General features: G+C 36.1%; 2 protein-coding genes across 2 annotated transcripts; both read right to left on the bottom strand.

Moving 5' to 3' along the window:
* Window positions 1-473: 473 nt before the first annotated feature.
* On the bottom strand, window positions 474-2,395 carry LOC114531731. Its single transcript, XM_028553350.1, has one exon. The coding sequence runs from the start codon at window positions 2,101-2,103 to the stop codon at window positions 1,432-1,434; it is 672 nt and encodes a 223-aa protein (XP_028409151.1). The 5' UTR covers window positions 2,104-2,395; the 3' UTR covers window positions 474-1,431.
* A 9,677-nt stretch (window positions 2,396-12,072) lies between these two features.
* On the bottom strand, window positions 12,073-13,818 carry LOC114531745. The gene has a single exon (XM_028553364.1). The coding sequence runs from the start codon at window positions 13,643-13,645 to the stop codon at window positions 12,683-12,685; it is 963 nt and encodes a 320-aa protein (XP_028409165.1). The 5' UTR covers window positions 13,646-13,818; the 3' UTR covers window positions 12,073-12,682.
* Between the last annotated feature and the right edge of the window lie 3,169 nt (window positions 13,819-16,987).

Here is a 16,987-nt window from a genome sequence, read left to right as displayed (position 1 = left end):
GTATTTGCCTTTATTGGGCAATTATTTATATCTGCTATGAGAAGAGCAGTTTAAATAAACTTCATATGGGTAAGCGGAACTGATGTGCCAGAGTCCCATTTTATTGCAGTAGAGCTAAAACTCTGGTTGTTTTTACAATGCTTTCCCATGCAAATGTATCAAAAAGTTATCAAGTCCAACCATTACTATACTTTAGTTAAAAGAATTAAAGAACCCTAGACTGAGACTATATAGTATATATACTGATATAACATATGCTATGACAAGTCAGCCAACCCTATTTGTACCATGAACTCCATCCACTCCATCCACATTCTGGTGACACTGCTGGAAAATAGTATTTATTATAATATATTAGTTTAGCATTTAATATGCAAAAACTCTTTAAAATTGTCAACACTTGACTGCCCTGATATTGCATCACTTCACACCAAAATAGCTTGCATAATTCACATTAAAGAACATATTGTAGAATGCATTAGCTAGCATGAAATTGGGCAATCATAATATCAAATCATCGACCTTTGTAGCTAAACAAAAACCATTCAATCTATTTTCCCCATACTTCAAATTTTTCCATAAAATAATATGAACTTTCTTTTTGAAAGAAATTTATATAAAACTACATTTTTTCATAGATTTGCTAAAAACATATAGTACATTAATTAACAAACAGTAATACTGTGTCTAGGTTTTATGACTTGTCCAGTTTGTAATCTGATCTAACCAAATGTTTGTTATTCCAAGTGTAATCATAAAATCTTAATCCCCAATTTGATTGGTTAATAGCTTAAGAGAATGCATTCTTGGGCTGATAGGATGCCATATTAAATTCCAATGGGAGACATCAACTTAAAATTTAGAAATTCTGTTGTAAAATAAACTTAAGAAACCCCAGACTATTCTTGCTTTCAGCAAAATATCAAATATTCTAGAAGGTCTAAGTCTATGTTTTGATTTGTAACTAAATGAGCATTCAACCCAGCTTGATATATTTGTTAAAAACATAAACATATAAATATACAAGCTTAGTTCAAAATCATTCATATTTTTAGCTTTCGAAAGGATTTCTAATAAAAATAACATTACATATATTATACGCATAGTTTTCAAGGATGATTCCCCAGAATTTCACGAGATTTTAACTCAAATTTAATATAATATACAATACGCAATTGCAACTAATTACTTCCTAATGTCGAAGAATAATAAGGGTCACTTCGTGTATTCTGGGCTCGATTTTCACTAGCAATTGGTGATTTGTGTAATAAACTAGACTGTGAACATGACTTATTATTGAGAAATAGTCTTGGGGCAGTATCTGATTTTGTGATGCTAGTGCTGGTGTTCAAATAACCGAAATTCGCCCAGACTAATTTGCTACAATTGGTTTACTGGACACGTTGTCATTTGACAGAGAATCTTTCAGATCTATCTTCTTTTCGATAAACTAAAAGAACGCTTCATTTTATCGCTGCTTCTGGCGGAGGTAGATCCACTTCTACTTTCAAACGAATCGGGGCTTTCGGGTTCGTCTAAACTGTCGGCCTGTGTCGAACTGATGTTCGTTACATGTGTGAAAAGACATGGAGTTGAAATTTCACTTTTCTTTAGCTTGCGAAATTTTTTAGCCTTCTCCTTCCGAGAGCTTATTTCAAGTTTGCTCAATTCTAGCGTATTATTTGAAGACTTTAGCTCCTCAATAGAGTCGATAATTTCTTTAAGAAACAACGAAGCAGCTCCTTCGTCCTCAAATTGTAAGCCGGCCATATTAGCACCATTATTATTTTGTAGCATCAACGTATGAAACTTCGTGTCCTGTGCTTTGTACTGCGAATTATCAGACAAATCTTCATTCCACGATGCGAAGCCACTTTCTAGCTCGACTAAACAAAGCTTGACCCCTTTTGGATTTCTGTCCCCACTTTCCCCAGTATTAAAAATAACAGCAGCAACTCCGGTTTTAAAATGGTTCCATGTTTCACCTTTCAACAAATACAGTTTAGCTTGTACAGGGCAAACAGTGACACGATTCGAAAGACAAGAAAGCGATAATTTAACTTTAAACAATTCCTGACTTGTTAAACGTCCATTTTCATCCATAATTTTGCCAATATGGTTTCCTTATTTAGGTGTACAATCCACGATCTATAAGCCAGATTAAAAGTTATCGTGGTAGACAACTAACAGCTACAATTTCACAACGCGTTCGAACGAATAATCCCTCACGCAAAATATGTATTTGATGTGTCAATCTTACACGAAATTCGCCTTGTATTATTAGATAATTTAACAAGTTATTACTCTGCAACAGCTGGTTAAGAATTCTACAACGTTCTTTTAATCTTTCGAGGTTACATTCGATGAGAAATGACGGTGTTATGTTGATCCTAGTAAGCTTGTAGAACGATGTGGGGTATACGTCATAATATTGTTATTAGTACACAATTCCTGACCAATCAGAGCTCAGAACGAGGGAGGGACAAGGGGATATGCGTAGGGTTATCACCAGGGAACTGTCTGGAAAAGATGATGTTCGGTACTTGTCTTCGAAGTCATGGTGAAGTTGTTAAAAAGAACATTTACCTCGAGCTTTTGTGTAAATGTTTAGGCAGATTATCATATTTAACTCTCGAATCGTTGAAACCCGTATTAATAAAAGCATTATAAATATGTGTAAATATTACGTATAGTTTTTCGCCTACGTTTCCGAACCGGATTGCTCGAAACAAGTCATGAACTAGTGCTGCTAAGAAGCATGAAAAACACTTTGAAAACAATTGCCCTATTTAGTTTCTTTAAACGGCTCATCTACTCAGTAAATTCCAACCGGATTAGTGGTCCATTGAGTTCTAAGTATATTCTGGACACTTCTCAGTTCTCATCTCCTCAGGTGCACTTTAGTTCTAGGAGCTGGGCTAGTTCGCGTTAAGTTCGCTAGGGTGAAGTTTTTCTGTTTTGCATTAATTTGTAAGAAACCTTTCGTTTTCAGTTCTAACTGGTGGGTTTGAGATTGCAAACTGATTATTTCACACCCCCTCCCCTTAGGTTAGTTCCGTCCTGGGACAACAGGTGCTATTTATAGCGGTGATATCCAACAAACGCAGCGTTCTCACTTCACTATATGTCTTGGGAACCAAGCATGTTCAATTTGAACATTGAGCCCAGTGCCAGGCTAGGGGGGTTGCTACTACATGCCGATAGCATTACGAGATTTTGTTATAGATGACATCATCCCGGCTCTGATCCTAATACCTCATTGACCCTTAGTGTGACTGTGGCACCCGTAGTTAAAAAGTGCACGTGATATAATTCATCCATTAAGTCATGAAGTATTTAAATGCACAGGTCTGGAGTGGAGTGTAAACTTAAGGAAGAAACGTTTATCATTTCTATAGTTTATTATATAACCATTGTCCCCCCCCCTCCCCGGATTGACGTTCTCGTGTATATAATTAGACATTCGTACTACGACAATAATAACGTTAATTATATATCTTCTGTAAATAGCATTAATAGTAGTTACACTATTACAAGATCACGAAAATAGGGACTATGCAATGTGCATACTGGACTGGAGCAGGCATCACTTTAGTCTGTCCATTGTTACACGTTTAAACCCGAATTATTCCCATCAGAGTTAACCAGCCGTGATATAAGGGTGGCCTGTCTACTTTCGGTAATGACTACAGCCGGTAAAAAGCACACAAAGTTTACTCCTAGGTATTTTTGTAGTGACTGCCCGCCACCGCTCATATCCTCTATAATGACCGTCGTAAACCTTATAATTATGCTTGATCAATGCCCCCTGCCCCCCCCCCCTCCCCCAATAGTCTTCCTGCATGCCAAAGCAATGATCATTAGAGCCATTTTGAGACATGTTATGGCTTTATAGGGGTAAAAAAGGTCGCGACACTTGCTTGTAGAAAAGATTTACAAAATGCTAATGCTTGTATGCGTTTTTGGGGGACACCTCTGACCAAATATAGTACTGAAATGAGGCTTTGCATTAATTAATCGGGACTTACCTTCTTTTATATGTGTAATTATGTAAATGATCCTTTGCGACACTAACAGACAGTACAGTAAATCCAGTAATAAGCTGAAGAGTTTGGAAGGATGCTCAATGCGAAGCCCATATTAACTGAATAGTTTTTATCTTTCTGGTTTATATGGTGCTTAGATTGAGAAAAATCTTTAAAGCACATTTTCTCATTTACAAATTCGCGGTTCTGATTCAGCAAAAAGACTGTAACAGAAATTTCTAAGTGGGACGCAATGATGTCTAAGTTGAATCTTGCTTCTTATCATTAATGATACTCTGCACCACATGAATGAGGCAAAATTATCGTCCCGCCTTGTTTTGATTGTTTAAAAGAATTGATACAGCTTAAAAGTTTTTAAAATTGTAATCTTTTTCAGTAAAAATTTTCCTTCGTCACATTAGTACCATATCCATCCATGCATAAAAGTCATTGTTCAGTTGGATGTCTTCAACTAGTTGGTCCAACCTATTCATTACCTATCGTTGCAGTGTCTGTTACAGGACTTTTTTGAAAACAACTACGCGGTACCCCTTTTCCCCTTTTCTAAAGTGAACGGGTGCCTCATTAATTAATGTGTGAACTATACAGTGAACTCTATACAACTGGAACGATAACTCGTGACTGACAAACATCCCTATATATTCAGCTTGAAGCCAAAATAGTTTTTCTGAGTTTTGAGACGAAATACTTGACGCCAGCAGTTAGGCTGTGTGCCAAAAAAGTTATATTTGGTGTATATATATTCAAGACTTAACTGAACTACAAACTACCTCCCTGCAGGCCCTTTTCGGGCAAATATGGCGAAATATTTAAAAAAAAAACAATCGCCAATCGGGAAATTTTGAAATAATTTTTAGATATTTCCCTTTAACCTTAAGTCTTAAAATTTCTACACGAAATATTTTTAACTTTTTAATAGCTTTAATTTCATATACGGCTCAACATTTGGCGTCAAGTATTTCAGCTCAAAACTCAGAAAAAGTAAGAAGCACTGGCTTCAATTTCTTCCCAGAGTTAGCGTTCCAGTTTGTTTACAGTTCAATGGAACTAAATACAGATACTCCTTATAGATGGGGTAAATGTTATTGCTATGCGATAAAATGCCCTATTCAAAGCGCACTCCAGTTAGTAATGGTTCACGCCCCTTACTTGGTCTTTGCCATGAATTAAAACGGGTTTGACCTTGTAAGCTATTCCCTGGCGCCAGTGTTGGAATTTGGAAATGGAAGTTTTCCGACAATTTCCCACGATTTCACTGTTTGTTGACGTTGATACATATATATATGACGTTAATCTGGACTGTCTATTTGCATATCTTTCCCAAATCAGGTAGAATATTATGATCTATGAGATGTCAAGAACTAAAAACATATGATATGTATCGAATATAGGGCAGCGACTCAGGGGTTCTGTATTTTACAGTTTACACCCACGTGGCTCACTTCACCTTGCGATGATTAAAGGTTTTATGCTCTTACTAAAAATATTACAAGCCGGATAAGACTTGTGTAGAAGGCCTCCTAGATATCGCCAAAGGGTTCTCAAAAAATTAGGAGAAATGTATCAACACACAGTGCCCGGAAATTCACTTTTTCATCCAATTTATTTTGGCAGTCGGTGTAACAAGGAATTTTTCACAATGCTTGGGTGAAAAATGAAATTTTTCTGAAGCCACGAAAAATGACGGCAAGATACTTCTTGGGACTCATGAGAAATTAAGAACAGCAACTTTCAGGGATTATTCTAAGGTGCAATGATAACCAAGTTTATGCAGTGATAAATCAGATTTGCGTTAGCGGTGATAGAAGACATGCATTTTGTAGAGTGGTAAAATGCGATATTTATCATTCATTATTTTATACTACACCATACCACATTATTGTGTGTATGATAGTACATTTATGGATATAAACGCGTAATTTGCCCGCATAGTACTAGGTCACGTGAACTTTAAGTTGCAGAATGCCAGAATCGGAACATGTATAGATTTCGTATGCAGTCATAAAATCTTCTTTGAATCCCTGATGACTTCCCTTACTATCCGGAAACATGATCAAACATCTTCTGAATTTCTGCATATTCAATTTCAAAATCTTCCTAATGTCGAGGTATTCAAATCTCCGACACAATCGGTAAATGTCTGAAAAAACTGCTGATTGTACGAAGATAGGGCCACGCACCGATGTTTCCAGTACTGTGCTGGGCTATACTATATTGAAATATTTTCTATTTTTCATTGCATGTATAGGACCTATGGCGTTTTTTAGCTATAGTTTTGAATCCTGAACAATGACGCAATGATGCTTCGGTAAACTGTACTGTATCTTAGACTTATGGTTATGGTTTAGTTCACGATTTATTTCTTTTGTCGCACTTCTGATGATAACGGTTCTCCTTTTTCTTGGTTTGGAGTAATGGATTAATTGCAGTTCTTCAACTTCTGTGATTTATGGATATCTAACGGGTGGTCTTACTGACATTTACAATATGTTGACTAATGTGAGATAACACGAAGTTGATTTGATTCGTTTGACAACAACTAGACAATTAAATGGTTAGTAATAAAACACGGATCCAGAATTACGGAATGCGGAAGAGAGCGATAAAACACGCGGAAGAGGGAATAAAACGCGGAGAAAGAGATATTTTCCTCATTCACATTAATTAATTAAGTAATGCGTACAGACACGAAATTTTCGTTGACGAGATAAAATTCGGACTTCCGTATTATTCAGTATGATAATAATGATATTGTACTTGTTTCTTTTCAAGCTGCCCGAACCATCCATGCTTTAGCTATATAGAGTCCATTTTCCACTATAAAGTAGAAACGCTTACTACTTTTTATCTATAGTGGAAAACGGGCTTAAGACACATATTTCGACTTGCAATGTATTGATTCGAATATATTTGGTAATATATAGGGTAATACGGTTTCCTGCATGTTTTGTGAGTAAAGGCGGCCTTTTATTTCTTTGTAACTGAGCCTTCCTATGCGATAATGAAACCATCTCTTAGGCAAGCTAGTTCAGCATGTTTTTGGAAACAAGCTATATATTGACCGATTAGGATAAGAATAATGACAAAAAACACGGACGACGCACATATGCATGATATTAGCTCGGCATTCAGCTGATCTGTATAAAACAGGATGAGAGAAATGTCATGAATATTTTTATCAATCATGCGTAGGTTTGAATCTGTTGTCGGTATAATTTTTTTTGAACTCTTTTTTTTTAATTTTTGTCAAACAATAAACACACAAAACGTGGGCCAGCAATTCAAAACTGCATGCAGGTAAAAAATATAACAAGCTTTGAGGTTTAGCTTGTTAGTACGTGCAGACAACGGTCCGATTATATGACCACGATTTTCAGTGTTTATTCTATATCAACAGTTTATAGCCTTTTATAGGACAGTAAGAAATCAGAAAGCTTACACATGCCATCGCTAGTGGATACAAACGAATGATAATAACCGATTAGATGCGTGTTATATTTAAGATTATTACAGTTTTAAGGATGCATGTGATTGCGCATTCGTACAAATCAAAAAAACAAATAAATATAGACTATTGTTGGTTAATATTCAGCCATATTTGATACCGATTTCATAATCAGCTAAATTGTATTGACTTCTGTTGCTCTAAGTGCAATGGAATGATGGCTTACAACTATTTACTATCATGCCTTGTTCAAGTCAGCAAATTGCTTTTTAAGCTAGCATATACTTTCTAATGTGAGTCATCGTTTTAGTCTTAGGTATTCTTGTAAAGCTAAATTTCCAAATTTAAAGAGTCTAAATAACCCGTCATCCCTCGCACGCTTCGGGTTTTAAGTTTGATGTTACGAGGGGCAACAGTTTTATTGAATTAGCTGTAAACATATTGTTGAACGTACGAACGCGTAAACACAATGGAATGAAATGTATTGAGTTAATCCACTTATAATCTATTTTGTGGATGAATTCGCCATGCTTATAATCAATTCCATCATGTATGTTTACACCTCTGTAGCCTCATCTTATTTATAGCATAAGGCATTTAGTGAAATTACAAGAACAATCCACATTGATTCCATTATTCCAATGTACATATATCTGGGATCGTGATTAAAAGAAGTGAGGAACTTTTGAACCAATCTATAGTAGCATGCATGGTCTCCTAAAGTAGCACTTGCATGGAAAAATAAACTTGCGGTTACAAAATTGATACGGTTATCTAGTAATACCAGCATTTGTTTGATTAAATCGTTAGTTAGGTTTTCCGTTTAGAACTGATAAAGCTGTCTACAAAATTCGTTAAGTTTACTGAGGTACTCTTTGGAATACAACTAGATAGTACGTGAATGAGTGACGACTTTCAGCTGACGACTAGGAAAAACATTGAAAAACAGTTGACAACTGATAGAGCTGTCTAATATAAATAAAAGTAGTTTTTCATTGAAACATATGAATCAACACTTGTGCATTAGCAAAGTTGTTTACGAGACGTCAGACGTTGAATAAGAACGTTTGTTTTTCGGCTGCTTATTAAAAGTTGGTTCAACAGCCCAAACGGGTGAAATTTTTGAAGGACATGCATAGATAACAAGAGATTTATAACAACACAGTGTTTTCTTAACCCTTGTTTACACGGAACCAGTCTTATGTTTTTACAGTAAAATACCAAGTCTGGTAGGTGACCTATTTGAAAATACTGCACACGTTTCACGCAAAATATGCCAAATAGTTAACGACTAAGCTGACACAATAGAATTCTCCTTGTACACTCTCTTTTCTGAGTCTTTTCTAGTCAGTTTCAACAAAGTTAATAACAATGTACGCTTTTGAAAAGTTTACAGGATTCGTTTTACCTGAAAATCACTCTTTACAGTTTACAGTACTGAAGCAAATGACAGTGTAAAATTTTAGACTTGATTTAGTTTATCACATCGCTTCCATACATGCAGGCATGGTCTTCGCATGAAGTTACCTTTGCTTTAAATTTAACGGGAAGATTGTTTGGTATTGGTAATGCTCGAAACAAAATGCAAAATTCACCCCGAATCACATTCATCTTTGAAGCTCAGGTATTTGTCATATGTAGCAACTATCAAAAGCGGTTACAATTTAATATATTAATCAGTGTAGTTCCTTGCTGGGTGTGTTTAACATCGCTCAGAATTCAGTTGCAATAGCTAACATTAGCAACAGGAATCATTAGAAGTTAGAACTGCAGCAGAGATTGCCTTACTTACTGTGAGCCTACTTTAGTATGGTGGGAAACTAAACTTAAGATGACTTGGGTCAAGCAAATTTGGAGCATGAATACGAATTTCTGGCCTATAAACCTAGGCCTGGATAGCATTTCGCGATAACAAATTATTTCAGCCATGCAGAGTCTTTGGACGTCACAAATACTATCTATACTATGCCCAACGGTAAACTATATATAATTTATGGGACATGTAGCAGAAGTCTTATCCCTTATGCATGTGTAAAGTTTCATGTGCCGAAGACACATTTCACTAATTTGGATATTCACACTCTGTCTTTATCTGATAACTTTACCTAATTTTAGCACGTTTTGATATGAACAGTAAATATATTTGTAGTAAAAACATTTAAATTTCAAATATAGCCGTAGTCGCAATTCTAGATGTTGCATGATATAAATGATTTTTTAGACACTTTGGTTTGACCGCAATTTTTCTTATCAATCATTCTAAACTATTTTTAACGAAAAACTCCCAATTAGGTCTTAAAATTGTCATGGATTAGTTTTAGTACTTGGAAGTAACTCCCCCCATATTTGCTAAAATAAAATGCATTGATGGCAGGTAAACCCAAAACTATGCAAGAAAATAAAATATTTCACGACTGCGCGGCAAATACAGCAAAAAATGGATGAAGATGGCCTTCTAGATACAGTTACAAAGTTATAAAGTTTAACAATCAACATGCACTTTGTTTTTGAGACATTTGATCATGAAGTTTAAGATATCTCGATTCTTCATTTTTTACATGACCCGCAACATACGCGTGCAATCAAATTCGCCGCACGGGACGAAATATTTCGAAATTTTTGTTTTTAATTTAAAAATGGAATTTTCAATGACGTCATGCAAAACACTACAGAACACACGCAATGAATAAGGAGTAAGTCTGGCTACCATGTTGGGTAATTTCCGAAGCTTTTTGAAACTTCCAAGCGTGCATGCGAATGGTCAAGTTGGGTATGTTTATCAAAGCTGTATCAAAACAGCGTGCAAGCTTTTCATATTTTGTGCTCTATATGTGCAACCAACTGCATATGCTGCAATCCAGAAAAATCCGGCGAGCAGTATAGCATAATCTTCTGAAATCTTCTAATCTAATTCTTCTGGAAATTAAAAGTACGATAATCTTTTGAAATATCTGGCTGTGCTAAAAGACAATTGTGCAAAGAGACATATGGAAGTTAAAAAGGCTCATAATGACCCCCTAAGTACATGAATGACGGTCAGGAAGTCCATAGTGACGTAATTTACGTAGTAGAACGGCCAGAAATAGCTAGTTCGGGTGGAGTAATCTATTGCATGTCACTCACAACAAGAACCATTTGAATGCATGTTTTCCACTGATGTCTTATGCACCGTTTACCCAATATAATATATGAACTTTCATAATCAAAATGCGCCAAATTCCATTTTTAATTGTTGTACCATCAAATTTATCATTGATATTATTATTAACCATGTCTTCTTTATACTTTCACTAAACAAATCTAAACGTCTTGAGCAGATCCGACACAGGACGTTTAATTGGAGAGCGAAGGACTTTATATTTATACACTCGTCTTGTTTACCAATGATAAAATGCCTTTTAAAGGGGCATGCGTGAGCATTGCCTGAGTCTACGACTATTAATCATTGACATTATGTCAGTTGTCCACACGTTAATTAATTGGGTAGATTTAAAAACATCTGCGGAGTTCTACACGTAAAAATTCCACACATATGGTTCTAGCGTGAGTTGCAAGTGTAAATCGTTTAGAAAAGAAACTTTGTTTTCCGCCGTATATGGTTTTATAATAAGCTTGTGATCGGCCGGCATATTTGAGAGAGGAAGAGGTAATATAACTTACATCAAAATAAACATTTAGGTAGTTTATATCTACAGGGATTTTCCAACCAGACAGGATTTAATAGATATTTTAAAAAAATCAAAACCATTTGCGATTTGAAGACCAATATTTTTTAATTTGATAGGTGGACAGAAATTATCGCAGCCTTGCCAAATGTTCTGTTCAAAGTTCAGGTATGGTAGGTTTATTCATTCAAATAAATCTGTTTACCCAGATGATTGCAGAGTGGTTGGCATTGATACGATCTTTTCAAAATGTCTGCTTTGACGGAAGCGTATTAAACAACCAAACAAAGCATCTGAGATGCGAAAACTAATTAACACGAACAGAAACGAGACGATATCTGATAGCAAATATTTCCGCAGTTTAATTAGACAAAATTGGCTGCCAAGTTGAGGACACGCCATTCTAGTGGTTAACTAGGGAGACACCCTCAATTTCCTATCGCAAATAAAAGCATTTGCCGACAACAGAAAGTGAAAATATATTATCTTCAAGGATCTCGTAACTTGCGCAGAGATAAACTATAGCCTCAGTTATGGCTATACCTACTGCGTGAGGCTCTAAGGTTACAGACAAATAAGGTGCGCTCATCATAAATGAACTCGGTTGGACTCCTAAATTTTTGCTGCGTGTACATATGTCATCACATTAGCTTGGCTAAATATGGACGCACGCGACAAATATAAGAAGATTTGACAAACAGCGCAGATTTGTTTGGCACGCGGTAGTCTTTTGGTGTTTTAGAAGACAGACTTTCGGCACAGTTCCTTCAGCAACACTTCCCATGTTCGCGCTATCATAACATTAATATATATGAGCTTTCTATACATTAAACATTATAGAGAAATCAGAACTAACGTTTTCACAACGATGCAGACATGCAGTTTATCAGTTTCATAAAATATAATAATTGCCACGCACAAATACATAATTTATGTACATATAAAGGATAATTTAACAGAAACACTTTTGTACAATATATTGCCCATTGACATGACTTAGTCAATGGCGCCATTATATACATCGAGGATAATTATTCGATTGTAGAGAACTCCCTCAATAATCCCTGGCGGAAAGACTTTAGATTAGCAACACAACACAAACATATAATTTTCGTAAACATTACCTGAAGATATTTACTATATAAGGCTGCGAATAAACAATAAGAAATTTCGGTATGAAAATTGCAGAAATTATCTCTTAAAGAGTTTTTTTGCGATTAAATTATTTCTCAAGGATTGTAATTATATAATTTGTTTAAGTTCCTTCCGCCCGTTAAAAAGCAAGATTCTACCAATCTTTTTTTGTGTGTGGTGGAATAATTTCGTATTCAATTTGGTTAAAGGTAAATTGATAAAATATGGCTCACGTTTCTCGACTGTAGATATTATTATTCTGGACTAATTGACCATCAAAAATCTTAATTGATCCAAGCACTTAGCCACTAGCCAGTCATTCTGGTTCCTTCCTAAGTATAAGAGAACCATTCACGTTTTTAGCAAGTTATACGAGATTATATTCTCGATTATTATAATTCGGTTGCGCATAAATCAGTAGACTGCACATTTCGTTCTTTGAAAAAGCTCAACCGATACAGTTCCTTCAGTTCAACATCTGTCAATTTCCAGTTCGCGCTTAATGTGTCCATTTCATTCACGAGTACATCCAAATGTTCTGTGTTGTCCGGGCACATTTCATCCGGGACCACTTTGGGTTCCATTTGGTTCTGATTGAGTTGCGATTTTTCCTCAATTCCTGAACCCGTTGATAACCGACTTCGTTTACTGTCTTCATTTTCCTCATTACTGTCCCGCCTTCGTATTCTGACTCTAAATGATGACCGTAGTCCGCTGAACATCTTTCTGAGACTTGGCCTTCTTGACGTCTGTTTTAAAGCATATTTTCTCGCCTCTGCCTCGAACAGATTCAACGCGGTCCTGTGTATTTTGATGTCTCCCATCGAATTTGAATGCGAGCGTGTTAATTTCACCTCAACGTTTACACGCTCCGTGTTGTTGAACGACTTGGACCGTGTTACGAGTTTGCCACAACGGTCCTTTCGTGCTTGTTCGCGTCTCCGTTGCGCTGAGAAAACTTCCAACGTTCCGTTGACCATCTTCGCGACCTTATCGTCTGCATAAAAGAGTCCAATTTTCTGGCAGAAGTTTTTCGAGCTGTTTAAGATATGAAATACCTCGTGAATGCATTCATAATTGGTATAATCACCGAATGTCTCTTGCCAATGAACGCGGCCGCTTTTTTCATCGAAAACCATCAGTTTTAGGCGGTTTAAAACAGGGTGGTAAACCAACGCGAGCACTCCTCGATTTTGGAACTTCCAATGGTGGCTCAATGCGGTTCTCATTAGGACATCCTTGCTTTTGTTTAGGTAAACACCAACCAAAGTCGGAGCGACAATCACTTTACACTCAGGATAAAGAGCAGAAGCAGTGTTCCGTATAAAGATTAACACTTCGTCTTTTACTGCCATCTTATAGATAGCTAAGCACACCAATATCTAGACTTTTGGAAGAGTATTCGACAGACTGATTTCAAATCCTTTCAGGTATTAGAATTCAAGGCTCACTCAGTAACGTTCGAAGCGACAGTCAAACAGTTTTTAATCCGCTAATACAATGAGCATGGCTTTTATTAACATAATTTGACCTCACGTGACCCACGCAATAAACCCACGCAGCGGGGGAACCACAGTTATGGCTTGCGGGTATAAAGGAGTGGTTTGTCATGATTAATACACTTTCCCAGTTCATGTGAATCTGCGAAAAATAATTATTTGTTCGTTGCTATGTCAACGAATATCCTTAATACGTGCGCAAAAATCGCTGCTTTCACAGTATTTGAAAAAGACACAAAATTAGCCAACCGGCTGCCATACACATTAGACTGAATAGCAATCTGGTTAATTAGGGCTAATCCGGCTCCAGCTTTTACCATGTGACTTTACCTATAGTCAAGTTTATGTTGGTTCTAATTTCTAAATCAAGTTTTTCGATGCCATATCGCATCCTGGAGTTTGGTTAAACTATAAATTCCTTTAGTCTACAAATTTAATTTCAGTATGTTTTTTATTGTGGCAATAAAAAAATAAAAAACCCTCTTTATTATTCGAAGGATCTCTTATGCAGCGTCAAAGCGTCTCACAATTTGAAATATTTCATAACAACCTTCCTCTCACTTGTTTCAGTTTCACCGACTTTTGGTCAAAGAGACAGACTTACCGCTTACGATCTCAGAGTTTGAAGCGTCAGGAAATTTAGGTAAGATAAAAATGACAAAAATTTTAAAAGAGAGTCCCCCACCAGCAGGCTTCCTCTTTTACCAGTCAAAATATTTCCGTTGCAATTAATTTCCAATTTTCATATAGCTATTATGTTGCGATAACAAATAACAACATGATTGGAATTTTGTCATCGGCACTAACAGTAATTTTCTATGAATATTTATTGCTGCGTCAGACGTCGAGAAGAGAATATTCACTTACGTTTTCATGCTGTTGTCAGACGTCAGCAAATGGATTCAGTCTATCTCTGTAATGTGGCAAAAATTCGAAAAAATGATGTTCTTGACTTGTGAAATGGCGTCATTTGATAAACTGATAAAGTGTAAATACTCGATATCAAGATAGCAAGAAAATTCTAGTATAATTTAGTTATAAATATTGTGATTCGAGTGTTTATGTTAGAATGTATGTAAACCAGTGTTTATGGCTACAAATGCTTATAATTATATTTTATCGTGTCGTAGCAGTGCGTGAGGCTGACTTTGCTTCTTGATTTCGCTTTGGACACTGCAAGCTAATAGTCTGGAATTCTGGATGCCGGATATCCAAAAATCCTGGCTGAATCAATGTAATGTCCCCCAGGATTAAACGGGTTCTTACAAAAGTTCTTACAATTCACGGCCGTTTCTTCGTTTTAATGCAAAGGCAATTTTTAGTGTCAGTCGGCCACGAAAGTGACGAAGAACCCCATGCATGCATTAGATTTCAAACTACATCAAACGCATCACTTTTTTATTGTTGCCAAAGAATTTCATTAAGTTACTCGTTCTTTGAGTGTGAAAAAAAGACAAAGAGATCCTTATTATTTTGCTATCTTTCAAATACATCAAATATTCGTGTATAGAAATAGAAATATGTAACTTTTTTTACAATCAGTCTTGCGGTATCAAAATCTCAGTCAGTGTTTGTATAGATGTAACAAAAAAAAATTTAAATATATATTTTAGTCCTTGCAATTGCGAAAATTTTATCAGTTAAAATTATGTTAATTATTATTCGCGAAAACACAGCTTAATTCAGACTTTTTCATGGAGCATCTTTGGGCATATTACCTCTCAGTCAGAATGTAACATGTGCTATAGACTCTGGAAAGAACACTTTTGAATATATTGATTAGCCCGACTACAAACTTGGAAAAAACCCACTCGGAAAAAACATTTTTCAACTTAAACTTTGAAATGTTTTATTCGTTTTTGATACTAATATCCAAACTTCGTCTATATAGCTATAACCATACCATTGCGATACCTCAAAATGCGAATATATTATAATCATGCATGCATGGATTGATAAGGGGCCCAAGAGGCCAAGAACTAAAGGCTATACCAAAGTCATAAGTCTTCTAATTCTGGCTTCAACCGACTCTGCAGGCGGCACATTTATGAAAACCATCGATGTACATGATCAAAAGACATGAATAACTTATTTGGGATTGTATTTCAAAATCAATATATCATTCATATATGCTGAGAAGCAGCTGGCATTTGCACAGCAAAAACGGTAATCGAACGTGACCGATGTTCAACACATGGCCGCTTAGCTCCACGGTTTAGAAATGCGGTAGTTGTCCGACTATATTGCTTCTATAAGCTACGATGACAAGCGCATGATAATAGCTGTGGTGATTATAGCACCTAGAGGCATACATAGCTGGCTTTAACTCTAAATCTTATTAAATAGTGTTTTGCTTCAACTTGTTATTTGGCAATTATAATATAAGCCAACAATATGACTCCTAAATAATGGTCTTCTCTCCTAAATAAAGCCCATTAATTGAAATATAACGCGTGCATAAATATGGTACCCACTTGATAACATGCAGGATGTAACTCTAAAAACAGTATATATTTCACCACGCGGAACAGAGATGCACTTTTCAGGTTAAAACACTTAGGCGAGTATAAGCAGGCCGCATGGTGCAACACAACCTTGTACCCGAGGTTTAACACTGGTGCAACTGATGAACGTTGCACGCACACATGTCACTAATGAGAATTATGACTTACACCTGTTCCTTGTCTGCGGGAACAAATTGAAATATTCTTCACGAAATGTTTATTCCCTATAGGAAGGTCAATTGTATTTCAGGAGCGTGCATATAGGCTCATTATCCTTTTTTTTAACTTGCTAGAGAACTTTTGCGCTTTGAAAACAAAATGGAACATTTAGGAAATTCCGAGGCGCGCGTGTTTGAGAATTTAAAATCGCGTTGCAACGCAAAATTTAGTCGACATTCCGTTCGCATAATTACTGCATGGATCTGGGAAACAAGCGCGTTGAATTATAAGAGAGGTTTGATCAAAAAGGGCACTTTTCATCTGATTCAAACAAAGGAGTTAATTTCTATTCTGTTCTGCTCTAGTGTAGCAATTCGACAGTCATGCTTCTTCAATGTTACAACTTACAAGAAATTCCTATGGAGTGTTGACAGATTTCATTCCCGTGTGTCGCCATTAAATTTCTCATGTCGTAAATTTCCAAGATGGTCTTGACAGTTTTTTCTTATACTTATAGTAAAACAACAGTCGTATA

This window comes from Dendronephthya gigantea, unplaced genomic scaffold, assembly GCF_004324835.1.
Source record: "Dendronephthya gigantea isolate DGI-Jeju-01 unplaced genomic scaffold, DenGig_1.0 000074F, whole genome shotgun sequence".
NCBI classification, from domain to species: domain Eukaryota; kingdom Metazoa; phylum Cnidaria; class Anthozoa; order Malacalcyonacea; family Nephtheidae; genus Dendronephthya; species Dendronephthya gigantea.
The sequence above is the reverse complement of the archived record's forward strand: the minus strand, read 5'-3'. Positions and strand labels throughout refer to the sequence as shown.

Excerpts from the sequence above, each read along its gene's own strand:
- LOC114531731 (XM_028553350.1), bottom strand. The coding sequence starts at position 2,103 with ATGGATGAAAATGGACGTTTAACAAGTCAGGAATTGTTTAAAGTTAAA.
- LOC114531745 (XM_028553364.1), bottom strand. The coding sequence starts at position 13,645 with ATGGCAGTAAAAGACGAAGTGTTAATCTTTATACGGAACACTGCTTCT.